Below are 19,094 nucleotides of genomic sequence, written 5' to 3'. Positions count from 1 at the left end.
GCTCATGCTGTGAGCTTTCCTCTTTTAGAGCTGCTTTCCTCTCAAAGTGGCACATGCTTATTTTGAACTTCAAAAGGAATGACTTTGTTTCCATCCCTTTCCACGATTAACCCTTGGGTTGCTATTTTCTGTTTCCTCCCAGATGATGTTTTGCAGCACCACCATCAACAGCAGTCATGGGCCAAAGGGCACTGCCAGAGCAGCACCAGTGTCCAGGGGATCCTGATGTCCCCAACAGAGCGAGCAGCAGCCCAGGCAGTGGAACTGGCACTCTGCTTTTTATGTCTGTAGAGAGGACATCGCTGGAGAGGGCTCTGAACCCAAGCTTGTCTGGGTAGTAATTCGAAATAATATTTGGAAATTGAAGAAACAGCCTGCAAACACAGGATGGAATTCCAGGCACAGGTGCTGCAGTTGGGCACCAGCAATCAGGACTTGGAGGGGAGCTGCTTTCCTGGTAGTACTGGGGTCACGACGGCTCACAAGCACAGCAAGAATAAGGGTCATGCTGTGGCAGATGAAACAGACTTTACAAGCTTGAATGGAAATGTCTGCTGCAGAGAGAGAGCTATCTGCTCAACCCTCTGCTGAGGGGATGATGTGCTGAATGAGGATACAGCAGGGGATGCTTGGTGAGGGAGCTCCTCCTGAACACCCCAAGTAGCACCTGGAGGGCAAGAGGGAGACCAGGTGCTCCCACACTCCATCCAGCTCTCAGGATTTGATGTTCTGCACATCAGCCTGAATCTCCCTTCAGTAGCTTGCATGTTGCCCTAATGTGCAGGCAAGCAGGGAGGTCCCTGAGTGCCCCCAGTCCAGCTGGTCCCTGGCCTCTCCTGCCCTGTGGCATCCCAGAGCCGTGTGCTCATGCCCAGGAGGAGGGACAGTGCCTGGTATCCTGTGCAGGGTGCGTGGCCAGGGCACTGTGAGGCCCTGGGGTTCTGTCCACGGGGCTGGTGCCCCTCTGAGAGCTGGACTGGCCAGGTCCCCACCAGTCACCGTCATCTCCTGGGTATTTTTAGAAGCAAAGTGCTGTTTAATTGTGAAAAGGCAGCCACGGGAGGGGAAGCCGGGTGGCAGCGATAGGGCAGCTCCTTCCGCAGGCAGTGCCAGTTCGGCTTCAGCTGCCTCTGGGGGTCAGCGCCGGGCCCCATCCCAGCCCGATTCCACTGGGAACCTCTGCTGGCTCCAAAGCTCACACCATGAGCCTCCACACATGGGGCCAGCAGGCACAGGGAATGGCCCAGGGATCCTCGCTGCAGCCAACACCCCCATCCCACTCAGCCCCCATGGGTTCCACAGCGAAGCTGTGCTCACCCCAGTGGGGGCCAGCGGGGGCTGGTGGGGGCCAGTGTTCCTTGGGCTCCAGCTCCCAGGCGCCAGTGGCTGTTTTTAGCTGAGTTCAAGTCCAATGTTTTGAGATTTTCTATTTTGAGCAGCAAAGCTGAAGAAGTGGAGCAGCCCCTGACCCCTGGGTGTCTGTGCAGGGTGGAGCAAGGAGCCAGGCAAGGCGAGTGTGGGGTGGCTTTTGCCTCTAGGGGAGTGTGGTTGTCCCTGGGTCTTCGCCCCACAGCTGCCTTCGTGGCCTCTTGCACGTCAGGCTGTGCCGGAGCCTGTTCCCGTGTGATCCCATCTCCCACACTCTCCCAAGGGAGGTTGGCCTTTCCGGCACTGAGATACCATTCCTCCTTTCTCTCCTGCAGCAAGATCCCAGTGAAGCTGCTGAGCAGGATGTGTGGTGTCCCACTGCAGACCCACACCTCTTGTACCCCACCATGGGTACTTGTGTGCCCCCACAGAGCCCCCATTACATGGCACAGCTGGAATGTCCCCAGGGGGCACAGCCTTGGCAGAGAGGCACAGGGCTCAGACTGGGCTGCTGTGGTGGCACGGCCAGTTCAGCTCGGTGCTGGTCATGCTGCCACATGGAGTGTTTTATCCCCCTGCAGCAGCTGTGAGGCCCATCCCCTGCTCAAGAGGATGCTGGGGAACACGCCTGGCAGTGGGGAGGGCTGGTACTCACCGGAGCTGCCACAGTGAGTTGTCACCACCAGTGCTGCCAGGGGTACAGGTGGGTGACCCAGGTGACAATGGGTGCTGTTTGCTGGGCTCCCAACAGGCAGATACCAGCCCTGGGCACAGGCTTTGGTCTCGTTTTATTCAATTCTGCATCTCCAGAACCACCTCAACCTGCACACTGGCACTGCTGTCCAGAGTTTGTGCTGAAGCCAGGTGCTGCCAACAGTTAGTGAGGCCGGGGCCACATCCCCAGCGTCCCAGCAGGTCCTCAGGTGCGGGGCTGGCGCGGGATGGTGAGGAGCCGGCGGAAGGCAGCGCGGAAGTCCCGGTTGAAGAGGGTGTAGATGAGGGGGTTGAGGCTGCTGTTGCAGTAGCCGATCCAGAAGAAGAAGTTGAAGAGGGGCTTGGAGACATGGCAGCCCTCCCCACAGAGAGCCCCCAGGCTGTAGGTGAAGAAGAAGGGGAACCAACACAGCACGAAGGCCCCCATCACCACGGCCAACACGATGGTGAAGCGCCGCTCCCGTGCCCGCACCAGCCGCCGCCGGCAGAGTAACACGCTCTGGTTCTGGCTCCGGCACCGCCATCCTGGCATCCCAACACCTGACACCTTTCCTGACACCTTTCCGTTGCTGGCAGGGCACGGGGAGCGGGCGGCGAGGAGGGTGGCCGTGCGCCGGGCAGTCAGGCGGTAGATGCGGCAGTAGACGGCAACCATGACGAAGCAGGGGACGAAGAAGGAGGCGGTGCAGGACGCCAGCACGTACCAGGTCTCCTGGCTCAGCTGGCACTCCCGGCCCCCTGGCCGCGGCCGCAGGAGCGGTGGCAGTGCCACCAGGGCTGCCGATGCCCAGACTGCCCCGATCATCCCCTTCACCCGCCGCGGGCTGCGGCGCAGGTTGAGCCGCGCCGCCCGCGTGACGGCCCAGTAGCGGTCAAGGCTGATGGCGCAGAGGTGCCCGATGGATGCGGTGCAGAGCAGCACATCCAGCGCCAGGTACAGGCTGCACCACAGCCCGCCAAAGTACCAGTAGCCCATCACCTCGTTGGCCAGCGAGAAGGGCAGGACGAGGACAGCCACCAGGATGTCTGCCAAGGCCAGGGACACTAGGAAGAGGTTCTGTGGAGCCCGCAGAGCCCGGCTGGTGGAGATGGCCACCACCACCAGCGCATTGCCTACCAATGTGGCCAACAGGACGGCCAGGGCGGCCAGCAGGATGAGCCCTGTGGCTGCAGGCGAGTGTGGGGCGCTGCTGGTGCTGCTGCCAGTGCCACTGCCGTTACTAGAGGTATTGGAAAGGGTGCTGGCTGGCTCCATGCTGGCCTGACCCTTCAGGCAGACAAAGCCTCATGGAGTGTCCCCCCAGCCCACTCACCGGCCCCACGGCGGATGTGGGCGCATTGCTGTGTCCCCAGGGGAGTGTCCCGGCTGCCACCGCTCCTGCACTGACCCGGTCTGGTGGCAAGGCAGAGGTTGTTCTGGCCCAGTGGTCGCCCGGCTGGGCATGTGGGATGGCTGCGCTGCCGGGAACACAGGGAGGCTCCCGCGGCAGTGCTGCTGGCTCTGCTAGTCCCAGTATGGGAGGAGGGTGGGCGGGAAGGAGGGAGGGAGGGAGGGAAGGATGGGCTGATATCACTGGCAGGAGCCCAAACATCTGTGGGCAGTGGGAGAAGTTGTTATTACCAACACTTAAAGGGCTCCCTCCAGGGTCACCATGGCAGGAGGGCTCCTGCCATGGGTGCCAGGGTGCCTGGTGGGCCAGGGGCACTGCCCAGCTGTGCTGGGTTGACATCCTGCTGACCCCCAGCCCAGCAGCACTGCAGCAGCCCAGCACCTTGCTGGCTGCCCCTTGCTGTGCCTCGCTCAGTGACATGCTGCTGTGGCACACAGTGGGCCACCATGGACCCTGCCAACTCAGCCTTCTGGAGACGAGATCAGTGGAAGAAGCTGCCCATGACACACCTCGATGCAGCTGTCTGCAGAGTGCAGGGTTTAGCTGTGGCATCCTCAGCATGTGCCCCACAGCACCAGCAACACGTTTGGCATATCCCCAGCACCAGCACTTGCCTGGGGCCAGGCTGAGCAGTTAAAGTGCATTGAAAAGGGGGAAGATGATGGGTGTCTGTCACCTCTGGCTGCAGCTGTGGCTCCACAGGGTTTGCAGATGCATGAGCCAGAGACACACCTCAGGGCATGGGTGCTCGGCCTTTATTGAACACCAGCTGAGCAGGGATGGCAGAAACCAGCAGCCACGGGAGCAGCAGCCCAGGTGTGTGGTACCAGCTAGAGCCGGGTGGCACCATGTGGGAGCGGGCGAGGGGAGCCCACCCGGATGGTGGGGCTGGGCCTCTCCTCAGGGTAGGAGAGCACGGGGTTGTCCAGCCCCAGCCTGGCCTTGTCCCGGGGAGGGCCCTCATGCTCCTCCCAGCCCTCGGGGCTGCGGCAGCGGTCGGTGCAGCAGAGGGTGGCCTGGGTGATGACCCGGTCGAGGGGCTGCAGCGAGTGCATCCAGGCGGGGAGGAAGTCCCAGGTCTGCAGCCATTTGGGCAGGCGGCCAGGGCTGTGCGCCTGCAGTGCATTCACCAGCCCCACGAAGAAGAGGAGGCCAAGGAAGGGTGCGCCCACCCCCACCAGTGCCCGCCAGCCCGCCATGGAGATGCCAAAGATGAGGGAGGGCAGCAGGAGGAAGCAGATGATGAGGTATAGCACGGCAAACCAGCGGTACTTGGCCGTGCGCTCGCCCAGCGCCTTGGCCATGCGGATGGGCAGGCGGGTGAAGGGCAGTGGGTACCACAGCAGGATGCCAGAGATGTTGAAGAAGAAGTGGCAGAGAGCAATCTGTAGGAATAGCATCCAGGTTGGGCCAGGCACATGGGCTTCCCCCAGCCCCTGCCCTGCCCAGTGCCCTCAGCCAGAGCAGCTGTGGCCCCAGGCTGCACATACCTGGAAGGAGCTGGCCAGCTTGTCCCCTGGGCTGGCCAGGGCAGCCAGGATGGCGGTGGTGGTGGTGCCAATGTTGGAGCCCAGGGTCAGTGGGTAGGCGCGCTCAATGCTGATCACTCCCAGACCTGTGGGAGAGGCACCCCATCCCGTCCCATTGTTCCTTGCCAGAGCCATCCCCACATTCTCCCAAGGAGGAGCTCCTCCCATCCCTGTGAGTGCCATAGCACCCACAGGCCGTTGTAGCAGGGACCAGCACTTGGCAGGGGACCAGGCATGGCTGGGACTCACCAATCAGGGGTGTGATAGCGGATGTGAAGACAGAGCTGCTTTGCACCACGAAGGTCATCCCAGCACCCACCACCATGGCGAAATACCCAGTGAGCCAGCTGAGAGGGTGTGGGAGGTCTGCCACGGCATGGCCATGGGCACGGGTGTGGACACAAACATGGACATGGGCATGGACACATCAGTTAGGAGCAGCCCAGAGCTCCTACATGGTGCTGGGGAGAGGCTGTGGGACCAGGCTCTAGGTATGGGGTCAGGCTTGGGTATGGGGCCAGCCCAGTGGATGGGATGGCTGGGGAAAGAGGAAGGGGACAACTGGAGGCCATGACAGCCATAAGCAGAGTGGGGATCAGGAACAGGCAGGGGACATGTGGGACAGGCTGGGATGGAGGGCAGGGACAGCCGGGATAGGTCTGAGGATGGCAGGTGGGAATGGGGATGGGTGGCCGTGTGGCAGATGGTCCCTGTCCTACTCACCAGTGTTGATGACCTTCTGGATGGCTTTGGCCACCTGCCCCTTGAGCAGGGAGTTGAGGAGTTTGACGAGGAGGATGAGGCAGGTGCAGAGCACGACGAGAGACCCGGCCAGCAGCACCAGCCCCACGGCCAGGTCGGGCAGTGGTGTATCAGTGAAGAGATGCTCACCTGCCCCACAGCATGGCTGGGCGAGGGGCTGGGGCTGGCCTGGCCCCGCTCACAAACCTGCCCCCGCAGACAGCCCCACACCTGGACCCCAGCCCCAACATCTCCCAGCCCTGCCCCACATCATGCATCCAGCACTGCTCCATCCCATGTACAGCCCCCCAGCCCTGCCTGCATCTCCCCAGCCCCATGTCCTGTGCCCCAGCCCTGCCCAAGCTTCCCACACCCACTCACACTTCTGCCTGGTGACATTGTGGAGGATCTCGATGCCTTTAGTGCTGCAGTGCCCAGGGGCTGTGCAGTTTGGGGAGGGCTCAAGCCCCACAGCAGCCATCTGCAGGGAGAGGGTGTGCTGCAGCTGGCTCCACAGTGTCCTCAGCCAGCCCCTCCCCATCCCTCCTCCATGGGATTGTTTGGTGGCCCCAGCAGGACCACGGGCCCCTCACCTGTGGGGATGTAGGGCCACACCAGACGCGGATGAGGCTCCGGTTGCGCAGGCTCTCGTCCCCTGTTGCAATGCCGGTGATGACCGACTTGTCCAGCTGCAACAATAGACATTGGTGAGGACCCTTGGGGGCTAACAGCACTCAGAGCTTGGGGACATCTCCACTGGGATTGGGACGCCACTGCCAGCCTGGGGACACCACACTGGTGAACACAACAGCTGAGGAGACCTGGATGATGAGCTTGGTGAAGGGCTCTGTGATGATCTTCAGCAGGTCAGGGGCATCCTTCCCGCTGCGGATGTTGAAGGTGGCCACAACCAGGCGGGTGACGTGGTGCAGGTACCCACTCACCACCTCCAGTGGCAGCAGGACCAGCACCGACAGCCAGTTGAAGCAGTCGTGCACCGTAGCACCGGCAAAGGCTCTGTTGGAGTGGAGGAGCCCATTGGCATGGGATGGCTGTGGGGAGCAGCCCCCAGCCCCCCAAGTGTCCTCTGACCCAAGCAGCCCTCACCGTTTGAACTCACTGCGGTCACCAGCCTGCATGAGGGCCACGATGGTGTTGGTGACGGAGGTGCCGATGTTGGAGCCCATGATGATGGGGATGGCAGAGCGCACTTCCAGCACTGGGGACAGAGAGACCCTGTGCCTCGCATGGCTCTGCTCAGGATTACCCCATCCAGCCACCCTGTCCCCCAGCCTCAGGTCCCCAGGAACCTTGTGGCACACTCACACCCTGAGGAGACCATGCTGACGATGATGGAGGTGGAGGTGGAGGAGCTCTGCACCAGCACAGTTACCAGGATGCCCACCACCAGCCCAGCCACCGGGTTGGAGAGGATGGCGTTGTCCTTGAAGATGTCCCCTGCCACCTTGCCTGCAAAAGAATGTGAGCAGCAGTCTGTTGGCACTGCAGATGCCACCAGGCTCCAAGGAGTCCCTGCCACCCTAATACCTCCAGCCAACTGGAAGGCAGAGCTGAGCACGTCCAGGGAGCACACAAAGAGGTACAAGAAGCCAAACATCAGGGGCACCTTGAGAAGGGAGACACAGATGGACTGGACCCTGGCCCAGCACCCGAGCTCTGTGCAAGACAAGAGAGAATGTTAAATGCCTGCTGTGGCATGGCCCTGGCTCCCTGGGCTCCCACAGCCCCACACCATCCTCCTGGCCCCCGGCAGCACAGGGCTCATCCCCAGCTATGCCACCACTCCCTGGGTCCCCTCCATCTCCTTTCACCCTGGAGTGCCTTGTGCCAACTGTTTCCATTGTCCCTCAGCTCTTCCTACATCACCCCCAGAGAGCTGAGTGTTGCCCCACACTCCTCTCCCCATCCTGGCACTCCACACTCCTGGCACGCCAAGCTCCCCTGGGTGTCTCCAGCAGGTCTCTGGAGTGTTCCCCAACCCAGGTGCTCTATGCCCGCCACTCACAGGGTCTCACCTGGCTTCTGCAGCTCGTCCAAGCCCAGCCGGGGCCCCTGCCAGGGCAGCGCGTCCAGCTCGTAGCGCTCCCTGCCCTCCCGCAGGCGCCCCGGGGAGCCGGGGCAGGGGAAGCCATGGTCAGGGCAAGGCACAGGACCAACGGTGAAGGGGCAGGTGTGGGCACCCGGCAGCCGGTGCAGAGCTGGGAAGAGGAGTCACCCACGTTACAGCCCCGTCCTTGTGGTGACCCCCCCTTGCAGAGAAGAGCCCAGCACCGCCTGGGCCAGGATCTGGCCAGAAGCAGAGCTGAGCCTGGTGAGGTGAGGAAGAGGAGGAGGAAGGCTGGGGGCACCTACCTTGGGGGCTGGGGCAGTAGGCAAACTGGGGCCCATGAACCACCCTTCCTCCCCGCACTGGGCAGTGGGGCAGGACCGGGCTCTCCCTCCGGTAGGGCAACATCACTCCTGTTGAGGCTGAACAGAGGTGGCTGAGCGTCACCATGGCTGTGCTACACTGACTGCCACATCCCCCCGAATCCCTGAAGTACTGGCACCACTGAGGAGCACCATTCCATCACTCGATGGTCCCCTGGGCCACCAGCCACTGCTGTACCACCCCAGTGATCTCCCAGGGGACATGGGAAGGGGACTCCTCCTGCCCAGGGCCCAGCTCACCTGAGGCTGGCTGGGCACTCAGGGCAGAGCCATGTCCACATGCCGCATCCACGTGTCCCTCCAGCAAAGTGGCCCGTGGGGCACCACGGCCCTTTATACACACGCCAAGAGCAAAGTCTAAGGAGCCCCGCGTTGCCCCTCGCCTCCGCTTGATGCTCACCTCCTCCCCAGAAATTCCTGCAGTTAATGGGTAACCCGTCCGCATCCCACGTCCTCTGCGGCCCCGGAGCGGGATGGGGCACGCGGCCCTGGGGTACCCGGCACTCCTCACCTCGCCTGCCCGAAGCCTGGGCAAGTGGCAGCTGCTGCAGTGAGGAGCAAACCTGGGGCAGTGCTGGAGCCCAGTGCCTGAGGGGTGATGTCGGAGCACCCTCAGCTCTCCGTCTTTCGGTGCCAGGTGCTTCATCCACTGCATGAGAGCAGGAGGAGAAGGGCTTGGTACTAGTGCTACCAGGGCATCCCAAACCAGAGTTGAGCCCAGCATGCATCCACCATCCTCAGAGCCATCGGAACATCAGCCTAGCGCAGGACGTCCTCACCCTCAGGGCACTGGTGGTGGGTGACGTCAACACCAGAACGATCCCTGTGTCCTGTCACTGGTGTGGTGGTGGCACGCAGCCCAGCTCAGCCCGGCAGCGCTGCGAGGGCAGAGCATCTTCCTGGCATGTCTGATGCCAGGGTGGGCAGGAGCAGAGTGACACCACCACTGCCGTCACCACCTCCTCGACGCTGTTTATGATTACCTGCTGCTTATGCACCTCCAGCCAAGTTTCCATCCACCCACAGGACACCCAGCTGGCTCATGTCCACATCTGTCTGCAGGAGAGACAGGCGACAAATGCCCCTCCAGCCCCAGTGCCTGGGGCAGTAGGCACAGAGAGACCGCACGGCTGCCACATCCCATTTCCTCAGGATCAGGCACTCCCAGGACCCATCACCATGGATGACCCAGGTGCAATTGTATGAAAGGAGCAAGGGAAGATTCCTTGAGTAGTCCAGGGCACTCAGGGAGAGGCTAGGGACATTCCTGCCATTCCTGGAGCATCACTGAGCCTCCTCCACTGAGTCACAGACTGATGGAGCTGAATGCCCAGGAAGAGCCACAGCAGGGGACATGTCCTGCCTCTGCAGGGCCTGGGGATCCTTCTGCCCAGGGGGGGGCCAGTGGGCAGAAGGCTGGTGTCCGCACTTGCCCCATGCCCGGGGGCTCTTGGCCAGCTGCCCCCACAATCATTAACCTGGTGAGGCCCTGGCAGCTCTGGCTGTCACTTATTGACAGGGTTGAGGCTGAAGTCCTTGGTCATGCCGGCCCTACAGCTTCCCCTACTCTGTCAGCAGTGCCGGGAAAACAAGTTCCTGGCACTGCTCTTTGCTGCCAATCTAGGTGGCACTGAAGTTGAGGGCTGGCCCAAGCTCTGCCCTCGTCCCAGGAGGGTTCTGTGGGGTACAGGAGGGTTAGAGGGACATTGCTGCTAGGAAAAGCATCATCTGGCCTTAGCCACAGAGGAAGGAAAGGAATGCACATTCAGGCAATGCTCTTTATTTCCCCCGGTTTCACACCACAGACAGAACTAAGCAGCACCATGGAGACACAGGGGGGCTCTGACTGGGGCCGTGGGACCACAGCTGGCTGTGGCACCATGGGGCTGGGTGGCCTTGCCCCCATTCCTGGGTAAGCCTGGGAGCCCTGGGCCACCCCTCTGCCTCTGGCCAGACAGTGGTGATGGAGCAGTTACCGAAGGCACAGCCAGAAAGGGCCCTGGCACACACAGATGCTGGGGGGATCTCCTGGCTGCTGTTGGGGGTTGTCTCTATTGCAGACTGTGTCTGAGATCACTGGCGACACCAGGCTGCTGGGCATGGGGACCCGCAGGACTGGCAGAGCCGGGCTCAAGGCTACAGCCCAGCACAGCTGTTGGCAAGAATGACAGAATGGGCACATGCTGGTAACCTGCACACCAGGCTGAGGTGCTCAGCACCCAGGGGCGCTGCATTCCTCAGGCACCAGGCAGATCTGTCCCTGAGGCTGAGCACCCTCAGCCCCAGCTGGGATGCGGCAGGGGGTCTATGGGGATTTGCTCCTGTAGGTCGCTTCAGCAGTCACCCACACAGGGTCTCTGGCGGGGAGGAGGGAGGCTTTTTTGGCACAACCTTCTGGCTCTGCCTCTGTCTGCCCAGGGAAGGAACCATGTGCCCTCCTCCACAGCAGAGCTACTGTGGCAGGATCAGGCCACACTCAGGCAATGCAGACAGTATCAACCTGCCCAGGGCACAGGCTGGCAGGGCCATGCTCACCCTCCCCCAGAAGGGTGGACCCACGCATGAATGGGACAGCCCTGTTTCCACAGGGCCAGGGACTGGATCTGACTCTCAGCTCCAGGCACATGTCATCCTGACCCTGCCTGCCTCTGAACCAGAGTTCAGGGTTGGAGCCTGCCTTGAAACCCCACTCACCCTCTCTATCCTACACACCCTTCAGCTGGAAGGGTGCTTTCCCCACCCAAATGGTGAGTGGGGCTGTGGCAGCCCGGCACGGGCAGGATGTGCTGGGCAGGCAGCTCTGCCACAGGCAGAGGCACTGGGCAGGACAGTGCCAGGCATGCACAAGATGTTGCAAAGTGCTTTGCAACAGGGGTTCAAACTATGTACAGGACTCCCTTGACGTGCACCGGGATGCGACCCCACGGAGGGGCATGGCAGCTGCTCAGCCACTCACAGCGACACGACACGACAGTTTGGGACAGGACGTGGATGAATCTGTGGTCCAGGCAGTGTCGGCGGTGCAGGGGAGGGGCTGGTCAGACCCCATGTTGAACCCTGGCATGGCCTGGGGGTACCACACGTCAGGTGGGGATGTGCAGCAGGACTCGTCAGAACTTGTGGTCGAATGAAGGCTGAGCCAGCGCAGGCTCTGCAGGCTGGGGATGGCTGCTTCCCTCAGAGCCTGAGTGGGCAGCACAGGGTTGATTCGACCCTTCACAGGCACCATCATCCTGCACGGGCAGCTGGAGGAAGTCAGGCAGGACCAGGTCCTCCTTGGAGAGCAGCCCACGCTGGTCGTTGGCCCGGCAGCTCTGGGCACGGTTCAGTAGCTCCACCAGCCCTGAGGAAATGCAGGTCATGCACCTGAGCCCAGCACTGGGGGTTTGTCCGAACACCTCGGCTGCCCTCTCCACCTGATGTGACCCTGAACATGTCCCAGGCACAGCACCTGCACCTTTTCCCTGCTCCATGCCAGCACCCATGGGACCCTGCACCCATCCCCAGCACGCCAGGAGCCCTGCATCCCTCACCCTGCGTTTTGCCCCAGCCCCTCAGGTTTCAGACATGCCAGGACTCACCTTCCAGGTCATACGTGCGGCGGTTGAGGTTCATGGCGGCTGAAGACCGTGGCCGGGAGAAGGAGGAGGGCATCTCCCACCGCGTGTCGGGCTCTGCTCCTGTCGGGCTTCCCTCCTGCCATGAGCAGCCCAGGTCTCAGCCATGGGGCAAGGAGGTGGCGCTCCCCCCATCTCAAATTAAAATTGCCTTCCCACAGCCTGGCTCCCACCTCAGCACCTGCTGCCCAGCCCCGCAGCATGTGCCAGGGCCACAGCAGGGCCCACCTTCCCCACGGACCACGGCAGCAGCTGCGTGGGCATCTCTCGACCAGGGTTGGTGGGATCTTAAGCTCACCTCACTTCGGAGCGGAGAAGGGGCAGCTGCAGCCTCTGCGCTCTCCATCACTCGCACATCTGCAAGGGAAGTGATGTTCAGCACCCCGCCCCAGCATCCTGGTCCTGGCCCAGGCAGTGACAGGATGGAGCCCATCCCAGGGAGCAGGAGCCATGGCCACCAGAAAGCAGCCTAGCCCTGTGAGCACTCTGCAGGGTGTCATGGCTTGAGGGGACATGGTTTGGGAGGGAGGACATTTTACCTGCTGGCATTTCCAGGACGAGTTTCTGAGCAGACACTGTGCTGACCAGCTTCTCCAGGTCCAGGGCAGCCAGCTCGCCTTGCTGCAAAAGGAACAGCCAGTCGGCGTCACACTCGCTGTGGCAAAGGCAGCCAGGCTGAAGACTTGCGAGCTCCCCGGCCAGAGTCCACTGGCTCACGGGCTGCACAGGGCACCACATCACTGGTCCCTCCCAGCCCACAGTGGGATGCCATGGCCCATCCCAAAAATGGGGCTTCTATGAGCCCACAGGCTGCCCCCAGCACAGACCACTGCTCCCCACCACCTAGTCAGAGGCAGAAGCCCTTGTCCCAAGCCCCAGACCCGTGGCTCCCCCCATCACAGGGGCTGGGGCCGTGTCTCCCGAGCCTCACCCGCCGCAGCAGCGCCTGCTCCATCCTCACACCGTACTTCCCCAGCACGGGCTGCAGCGCTTCCCGGATGCGCTTGGTTGACTTCGCTGTGATGCGGATGGTCTTATTGAGGGAGGAGATTTCCAGGCTAAAGAGGGGGAGAAAGGGCTGTGACAGGCCGAGGCAGAGCCAGGACATTCGGGACTGCACGGGGGACTGGGTATGGGGCACTGTGGGTGGCCACACATGATGTGGACTGGACCCATGAGGGCAAGAACATCAGCACTGAAACTCTCACTCACTCAAAGCTTATCCTGTTCTCCAGCTTCACCTCCTGGTCTGCCAACACGGAGCACTCCTGATCCAGCACCAGTGCTTTCTGCAAGAGCCAAACCATGAAGATAGAGCCAGTAGAGCGGCACATGGTCCTAGGATGGGGATGGTCTGCCTGGCAGGGGTCCTACTCCCCGCTGCCTGCCTTACCTGCTCATTCCCCACCAGGTAGACCTTGATGTCAGGGAGGTTGAAGCCACGCTTCTCACATATCCCTGCCAGCATGTCGCGGATGGAGTGGCCAGGCCGGACAGAGGCCAGCGAGGCCGTGCCATCGGGCAGGTACACACAGCAGTACTTCATGGGCTTGGCTGGCAGCTCTGCCTCGCTGCCCCCCAGGCTCTTCCGTTGGCCCTGAGTGAGGGATGTGACAGGATGAGCCCGACCAGTGGCACTGTAATACCATGGGGTCAGTGTGGTGACAACTCACCTCTGTCCAGGGGCTGGTGGCTGTGCTGGCCGAGGAGAGGAAGCCCAGGTCCAGGCTGGCTGAGGAGTTGAGTGAGCCCTGGGATTCCCGCCACACCATGGCACTCCTGCCGCCTTCTCCCCCCTCTAGGACAGACAGAGGGACAGTGGTGGGAATCCTTCAGGGGTGGTGTGGCCCCTCTGTCCTGCTCAGCACAGCACCTACCTGCCCAGGAGGGCTCCCGCTGCTCTGCCCTCCTGAAGGACCGGCGGGGGCTGTGGTTGGCACCACTGCCTGCTGTCTCCACACCCAGTGGCAGGGACTTGCCCGGCTTCAGCTTCGACTTCTGGAGTGAATTGAGCAGCATCTCAGCATGGGGACATCCAAGGTTTCCCCTTGCCTTTCCCTGGTCCCCTGACTGCTTGTCTTGTCCTCAGCCTGGGGCTGGGTTTGGTCCGAGCAGCAGGGAAGAGACCCAGCATTGAAAGGACATGTCCTCCTTCCCCATTCCCCCCCACTCACCTTGCTGAGGTCAGGAGGGGGGCTGCTGCTGCGGGAGTGGGGCCGCAGGTCGGGCAGGGGCTGACCCTGGCTCTCTGCCCGCAGGCAGGCCTGGTAGAGCGGGGATTTCACAAAGCGTGTGTAGCTGTCAAACTTCATCAGGTTAAAGATCTGGAAAGGGAGGATGCATGTGCCTAAGACCCCTGCCCACCCACACCTTGCTCTGGCCACTGCCCTGTGGCACAGCTCCATGGTGAAAGCAGTGATGCTGGGTGATATGTGGGATGGTCCCGGAGCCCTCCCCAGTCCTGCGGGTGGAGCACAGGTGCTGCCCATACCTGGAGCTGCTGGATGCGAAACATGTCTGGGGAGGGGGTGGCCAGCATGTCCTCCCCAATCCAGGCCTGTTTGTCAATGTTCACAGGACTGACTGAGTGGCTGGAGAGGAACTCATCGTAGATCCGCCGTGCCTCCTGGGCCAGCTGGGGGAACAGGGGGGTCAGGCTGAGACCAAGAATCCCCTCCTTGCTGCCACCCTTGGCTCACCCCTGCAGTCACCTGAGCCCTCAGGAATCAACCTTCTCCTGGGATCAGCTCAGTACCTGGACTTCAGGGCCAAGCTCTTGGCACAACACGCCAGTCCCTCTGCAGAGGTACAACCTGAGGGAGGAACCATCCCCCGCAGTTGCCTGGCTCTGTTCCCATCATCCCCAATCCAGCTCTGCCCTTCATCTCTTCTGTCCCTCCAGCAGCACTGGCCACCCTCTGGCCACCCTGGGCTGGGGAAGCACATCCTGCTCCATGGGGCAGGTATCCCAGCTATAGATTTTCTGATGTACACCAAATCCATCTGCTTATTCCTCCTGCAAGAGCCCCCAGCCTGCTTGGCCTCCCAGGACAGGCTGGACAGCTCTGCCCAGGTTCCTCCCAGCAGCTGGGTGACCCAGACTGCACAGAGACCGTACCTGCTGCGTGTCACTGGCTGGGATCTGCTGGAAGCGCTCACATGCCTGCCAGAAGTAGACGTTTTCAGCGCTGAACTCCTTCTTGAGGAACTCCTGTGGGGCAGAGAGAGCTGCTGGCCTGGTGGCACTGTGGCTGTGGGACAGTTGGTGGCCAACAGTGGACGGGAGTGGGGACCAAGCCCTGGGCTATGGCACTCACAGTGAAGTAGGTGACGGCCACATGGTCCTGCAGCAGCGTCTCGAAGGATTCGGCCCAGCTGACTACAGACCCCTGTGTGGAGCCACAGGTGGCTGGTGCTGGCAGGCTGTTCACACTGTGGTTGCTGCCACGGGCCCTGGAGGCATTTAACTCTGAGAAAGAAAAAGGGTCAGTCCTGGCTGTCTCCCTGTCCCCCAGCATCACTGCCCAGCACCAGCAGCCTTCTGTGTCTGCACCAAGTTCATCCGCCCCATCCCGATCGGAGCTGGTCAGCCCTCAGGAAGGGAACACGAGGAGCTTCACAGTAGCATCCTCGGAGGATTGAGCACCATGATGCCACAGCTGGCACCTCCAGGCATGACAGCTCTCCCTGCCAGTGCTGGCAGTCCTCCCCCCCCAGTGGGGTGTCACCGTGACTCTACCTGTGACTCATCTCCCAGGGGAAGAGAGCCTTAGGGAAGGCACCCACCCAGGAGGGAAATCAGGGTGGAAGGGGACATGGAGAGCACAACGGCACAGAGGGAACTTGGAAGATGGACAGAGGTGCCTGAACCCACCTCTTCTATTCCTCTGTCCATGACAAGGGACAAACTCAGCAAGTGGAGGGCACAGAAAGTGTCACCCCCAGCTCCTAATCCTAAGGAAACCCTCCCTAGGGGAAACCCAGGGTGACCATGTATTCAAAAAGATGAAAGTTCCCAGCGGCAACCCCGGCTTTTGAACTGGTTGGACTGGTCAGCAACTGGAAACAAGGGGTCATTTGCAACAGAAGGTAAAGGTATGGAAGCAGTGCTCTCCTGGCAAAGCTGACAGAAATGGAGGTGTGTCAGGCTGCTGCTTTGCCAGGCTCCCCACCCTTCTCCTGTCTAAAGCACGGGTAACTGGGGCCGAGACGGCCATCTCAGATGGACCATCTGAGATACCCAGTTCACAGTGAGACAGACAGACAGACAGACTCCCTTAGGGAACCCAGGGATGGCTGGTACCCAGTTCTGCTTGCCCTGGAAGCCCCTCAGCCCTCAGCACCCAAAGGTGCAAGCTTAGCAGCCGTAGGGATGGACAGGCACAACAGGGCTATGCAGGAGGGATGGGGGGGTATGGACAGTCCCGGCATTGCAGGCCTGGCCATGCACCCGCCCATGGCATAGCCTGTGCTGCCACAGGACCTGGCACTGGGCTGGTTGTTGGCTTCCCCCTCCCCTGAAGATGATGCTGGCCTCCCGTTCCAGGGTAAGAGCAGCCTTACCTCCATCCGACACAGCCGGGCCCTGGGGGGTGGAAAGAAGAGAGGTGAGAGTCTGCCGGCCTGGTGGAGAGGTGCCCAGGCAGGCAGCAGCTTCAGGGCAAGCCCAGTCCAAACCAGGAGCAAGGGACATGGGATCCTGGCAGAGGCAGGACACAGGGCTCCCAAATCATAGGCAGTGAGTGGGGATAGGGGGTTGCAAGGGGTGCACAGCTTTTCTACCACCTCCCTGTGCCCTGGGGCCAGGCCAGCAATTGGGAAAGGGCAGATGGTATCAGATGTAACCCTGCCACCTCAACCAACCGGGGAGGAGAGAAGCACAGGAAGAGGAGGGGAGGAGGGGAGGGAAGGAAGGACAACCACAGCCCTAGGCAGGCAAACTGCCTGCTCCCTCCTTCCTTGGAGCCTGGAGCTACTGGAAGGCAGATGCCCAAAACCAGGGACCGGATGCTGCAAGCCCAGGACACAGCAGGACAGGGTGCCCTGCAGTACCTGCTGGGCCGCCCCAGATACCAGCTCTAAGGATGGAGTGCCCCAGGACCCACAGCAAGCAGGGAGATGGGCAGAGCCACTGCAGCCAAAGCCCAGCCAAGCACTCGCTGCACGGCGCTGCCTCTCATCACCTCCTTGGGGCCCCCCTGAAGTGATGCCCTCACTGAAGTAGGTGCCCTTGACCTGCCCAGTGCCCCCCACCCTGCCAGCCCCACATACCCCAGCCTATCCCGCACACTCTCTGACTGTCCCCATTCCAGCCCCATACACCCCAGGAGCACTATCCCACCCCTGCCTTTCCCTGCTACCCCACACCACATGCCACTGCCCTGCCCCTTATCCCTGCCCCACACACCCCTATCTTGCCAGCTCCTTGCTCTTCCCATCCATCCTTGCTGCCCACACTCACATAGCTCTGCCCTGCCTGTGCCACCCAGCCCTAAACACCACAGCACTGCTGACTCCTGTGCCCCATCCCCATGGGTCACTGCTTGTCCATTACCCCAGTGCCACACATCTCCACTTACAGCCCTGTTCCAGCTTCACAAACCCTTGCTGCTCATTACCCTAGCCCCGTATGTCCCTGCCTGCTACCCAGCCCCACATACTGCTGCCTGCCCCCAAACCACTCTGCATCTCTGCCTGCTTTGAATACCCAAGCCCCATCCTGCATTGCCTGCTACCCAGTCGCACACCCTCCTGCCTGCCTGTTTCCTGGCCCCATACACCCCTCTGTCTGCACAGTGTCCAGACCGAGATTTCTTGCCTGCCTACTATGCTTTCCATATTCTCCTGCCTGCCGGTCACCTCGTCCCATACATCCCTCTGCCTGCCCGTTATCCACTCCACACCCCCTGCCCGCCTGGTGCCCAGCCCGACACAGCCCCTGCCTGCCCCGTACCCAGTCCCACATCCTCCTGCCTGCCTGTTTCCTGGTCCCATACATCCCTCTTCCTGCTCGTGCTGGGGAGGTGGGATCAGGGCTGGCATACCCTCTTTCCTAGCCCATACCTAGCCCCACAGACGCCCTGCCCGCCCGGTACCGAGCCCCGCACCGCGCCGCCGGGCGGGGCAGCCCCGGCGGATGGAGACCGGCGCCCCGGGCACTCACCATGCGCCCGTTGTGGACCACCAGGAGTTTGCTCTTGCCCTGCATCCCTGGCTCGGCCCGGCTCGGCCCGGCGCGCTACCGGCGCGGCCCGCGGCCCCGCAGCATCCCCGGCCGGCGGCGCGGCTGTCGCTGCTCTCCCGGCCCGGCCCGGCGCTCCCGGCACTACCGCTTTCGGCTGCCACAGGAAGTGTCGCCATGGGAACCGAGACCGCAGCGGGGGGAGCGGGGCCGCCCTCCCGCCCCGCTCCGCCGGCACCGCCCCGGTGGCACCGGCTCCAGCGCCGGGACAGGAGGCGCCGCGGCGCCGCCGCATCCCTGTCTCCATCTGCATCCACATCCGTGATCCCATCCCCGTCTGCCTCCCTGTTCCCATCCTCATCCCAATCCCCATCCTCATCCTCATCCCACTCAATCCCCATCCCTGTCCCTGTTTCCATCTGCATCCACATTCGTGACTCCATCCCCATCTGTATCCCTGTTCCCTTCCCCATCCTAGTCCCCATCTCCATCTGTATTCCTGTTCCCTTCCCCATCCTAGTCCCCACCTCCATCTGCATCCTGTTCCCATCCCAGTCCCTTGTCCCCATCCCCATCTGTATCCACATCTGTGACCCTATCCCCTTCTGCATCCCTGTTCCTTTCTGCATCCCAGTCTCCACTCCCAGAATGGTCTGTGCTGCCTTGGGGTCACCACCCCATCACCACCCCTCCCCGCAGCCTGGGGGGCTCCTCCTGGTCATCACATCACCCCAGGGAAGGGGGGTTCAGAGGCAGGATGGCATCAACATATCCAGCACACCCTGCCACCAGCCTGTGCTGCTTGCCCTGCTCACATGGGGTTTGGGGGTGGCCCCAGGGCTGGTGTTTGGGGAGAGCTGCCTGTGCCAGCAGAACCTGGCAGAGAGGAGCGGTGGACGTGCAGCTTGGAGTCACCAAACTGATGCCTAAGCAGTTTTGCCCATCTTCTAAGGCCAGGGTTCCATGTTGATCAGCAACCACAAACCAGCAGAGGATATTTTAGGATATTTGTTAGGAAATCTCAGTAACTAACGGCACAGGATAAACCGCAGAGCACCATGGCAACCTGCTCAGGGAAATGCTAATAACTGGGACGTAAGGT

At 61.9% G+C, this 19,094-nt stretch overlaps 3 protein-coding genes across 3 annotated transcripts; all 3 read right to left on the bottom strand.

Annotated features, from left to right (window-relative positions):
• Positions 1-2,287: 2,287 nt before the first annotated feature.
• LOC113967212 (alpha-2C adrenergic receptor-like) lies at positions 2,288-3,337 on the bottom strand. Its single transcript, XM_027682626.1, has one exon. The coding sequence runs from the start codon at positions 3,335-3,337 to the stop codon at positions 2,288-2,290; it is 1,050 nt and encodes a 349-aa protein (XP_027538427.1).
• An 875-nt stretch (positions 3,338-4,212) lies between these two features.
• On the bottom strand, positions 4,213-9,104 carry SLC34A1 (solute carrier family 34 member 1). Its single transcript, XM_027682622.1, is given in 16 exon segments — positions 4,213-4,858; positions 4,964-5,088; positions 5,252-5,368; positions 5,726-5,893; positions 6,125-6,224; positions 6,337-6,432; positions 6,565-6,760; positions 6,851-6,962; positions 7,070-7,213; positions 7,292-7,420; positions 7,780-7,962; positions 8,117-8,233; positions 8,435-8,507; positions 8,595-8,843; positions 8,974-9,015; positions 9,018-9,104. Coding segments are annotated over 16 exon segments (2,478 nt in total). The 5' UTR covers positions 9,090-9,104; the 3' UTR covers positions 4,213-4,303.
• An 854-nt stretch (positions 9,105-9,958) lies between these two features.
• Positions 9,959-18,019, bottom strand: RGS14 (regulator of G protein signaling 14). The gene is made up of 15 exons (XM_027682846.1): positions 17,975-18,019; positions 16,375-16,396; positions 15,129-15,280; positions 14,930-15,022; positions 14,303-14,446; positions 13,986-14,135; positions 13,689-13,809; positions 13,485-13,609; positions 13,205-13,408; positions 13,024-13,100; positions 12,743-12,869; positions 12,351-12,432; positions 12,110-12,168; positions 11,776-11,890; positions 9,959-11,537 (listed from the first exon to the last, which is right to left on the bottom strand). The coding sequence occupies exons 1-15, from the start codon at positions 18,017-18,019 to the stop codon at positions 11,305-11,307; spliced, it is 1,749 nt and encodes a 582-aa protein (XP_027538647.1). The 3' UTR covers positions 9,959-11,304.
• Positions 18,020-19,094: the final 1,075 nt, after the last annotated feature.

The sequence above is a fragment of the Neopelma chrysocephalum genome, unplaced genomic scaffold (assembly GCF_003984885.1).
Source record: "Neopelma chrysocephalum unplaced genomic scaffold, ASM398488v2 Primary Assembly neopelma1_63, whole genome shotgun sequence".
NCBI lineage: Eukaryota > Metazoa > Chordata > Aves > Passeriformes > Pipridae > Neopelma > Neopelma chrysocephalum.
The sequence above is the reverse complement of the archived record's forward strand: the minus strand, read 5'-3'. Positions and strand labels throughout refer to the sequence as shown.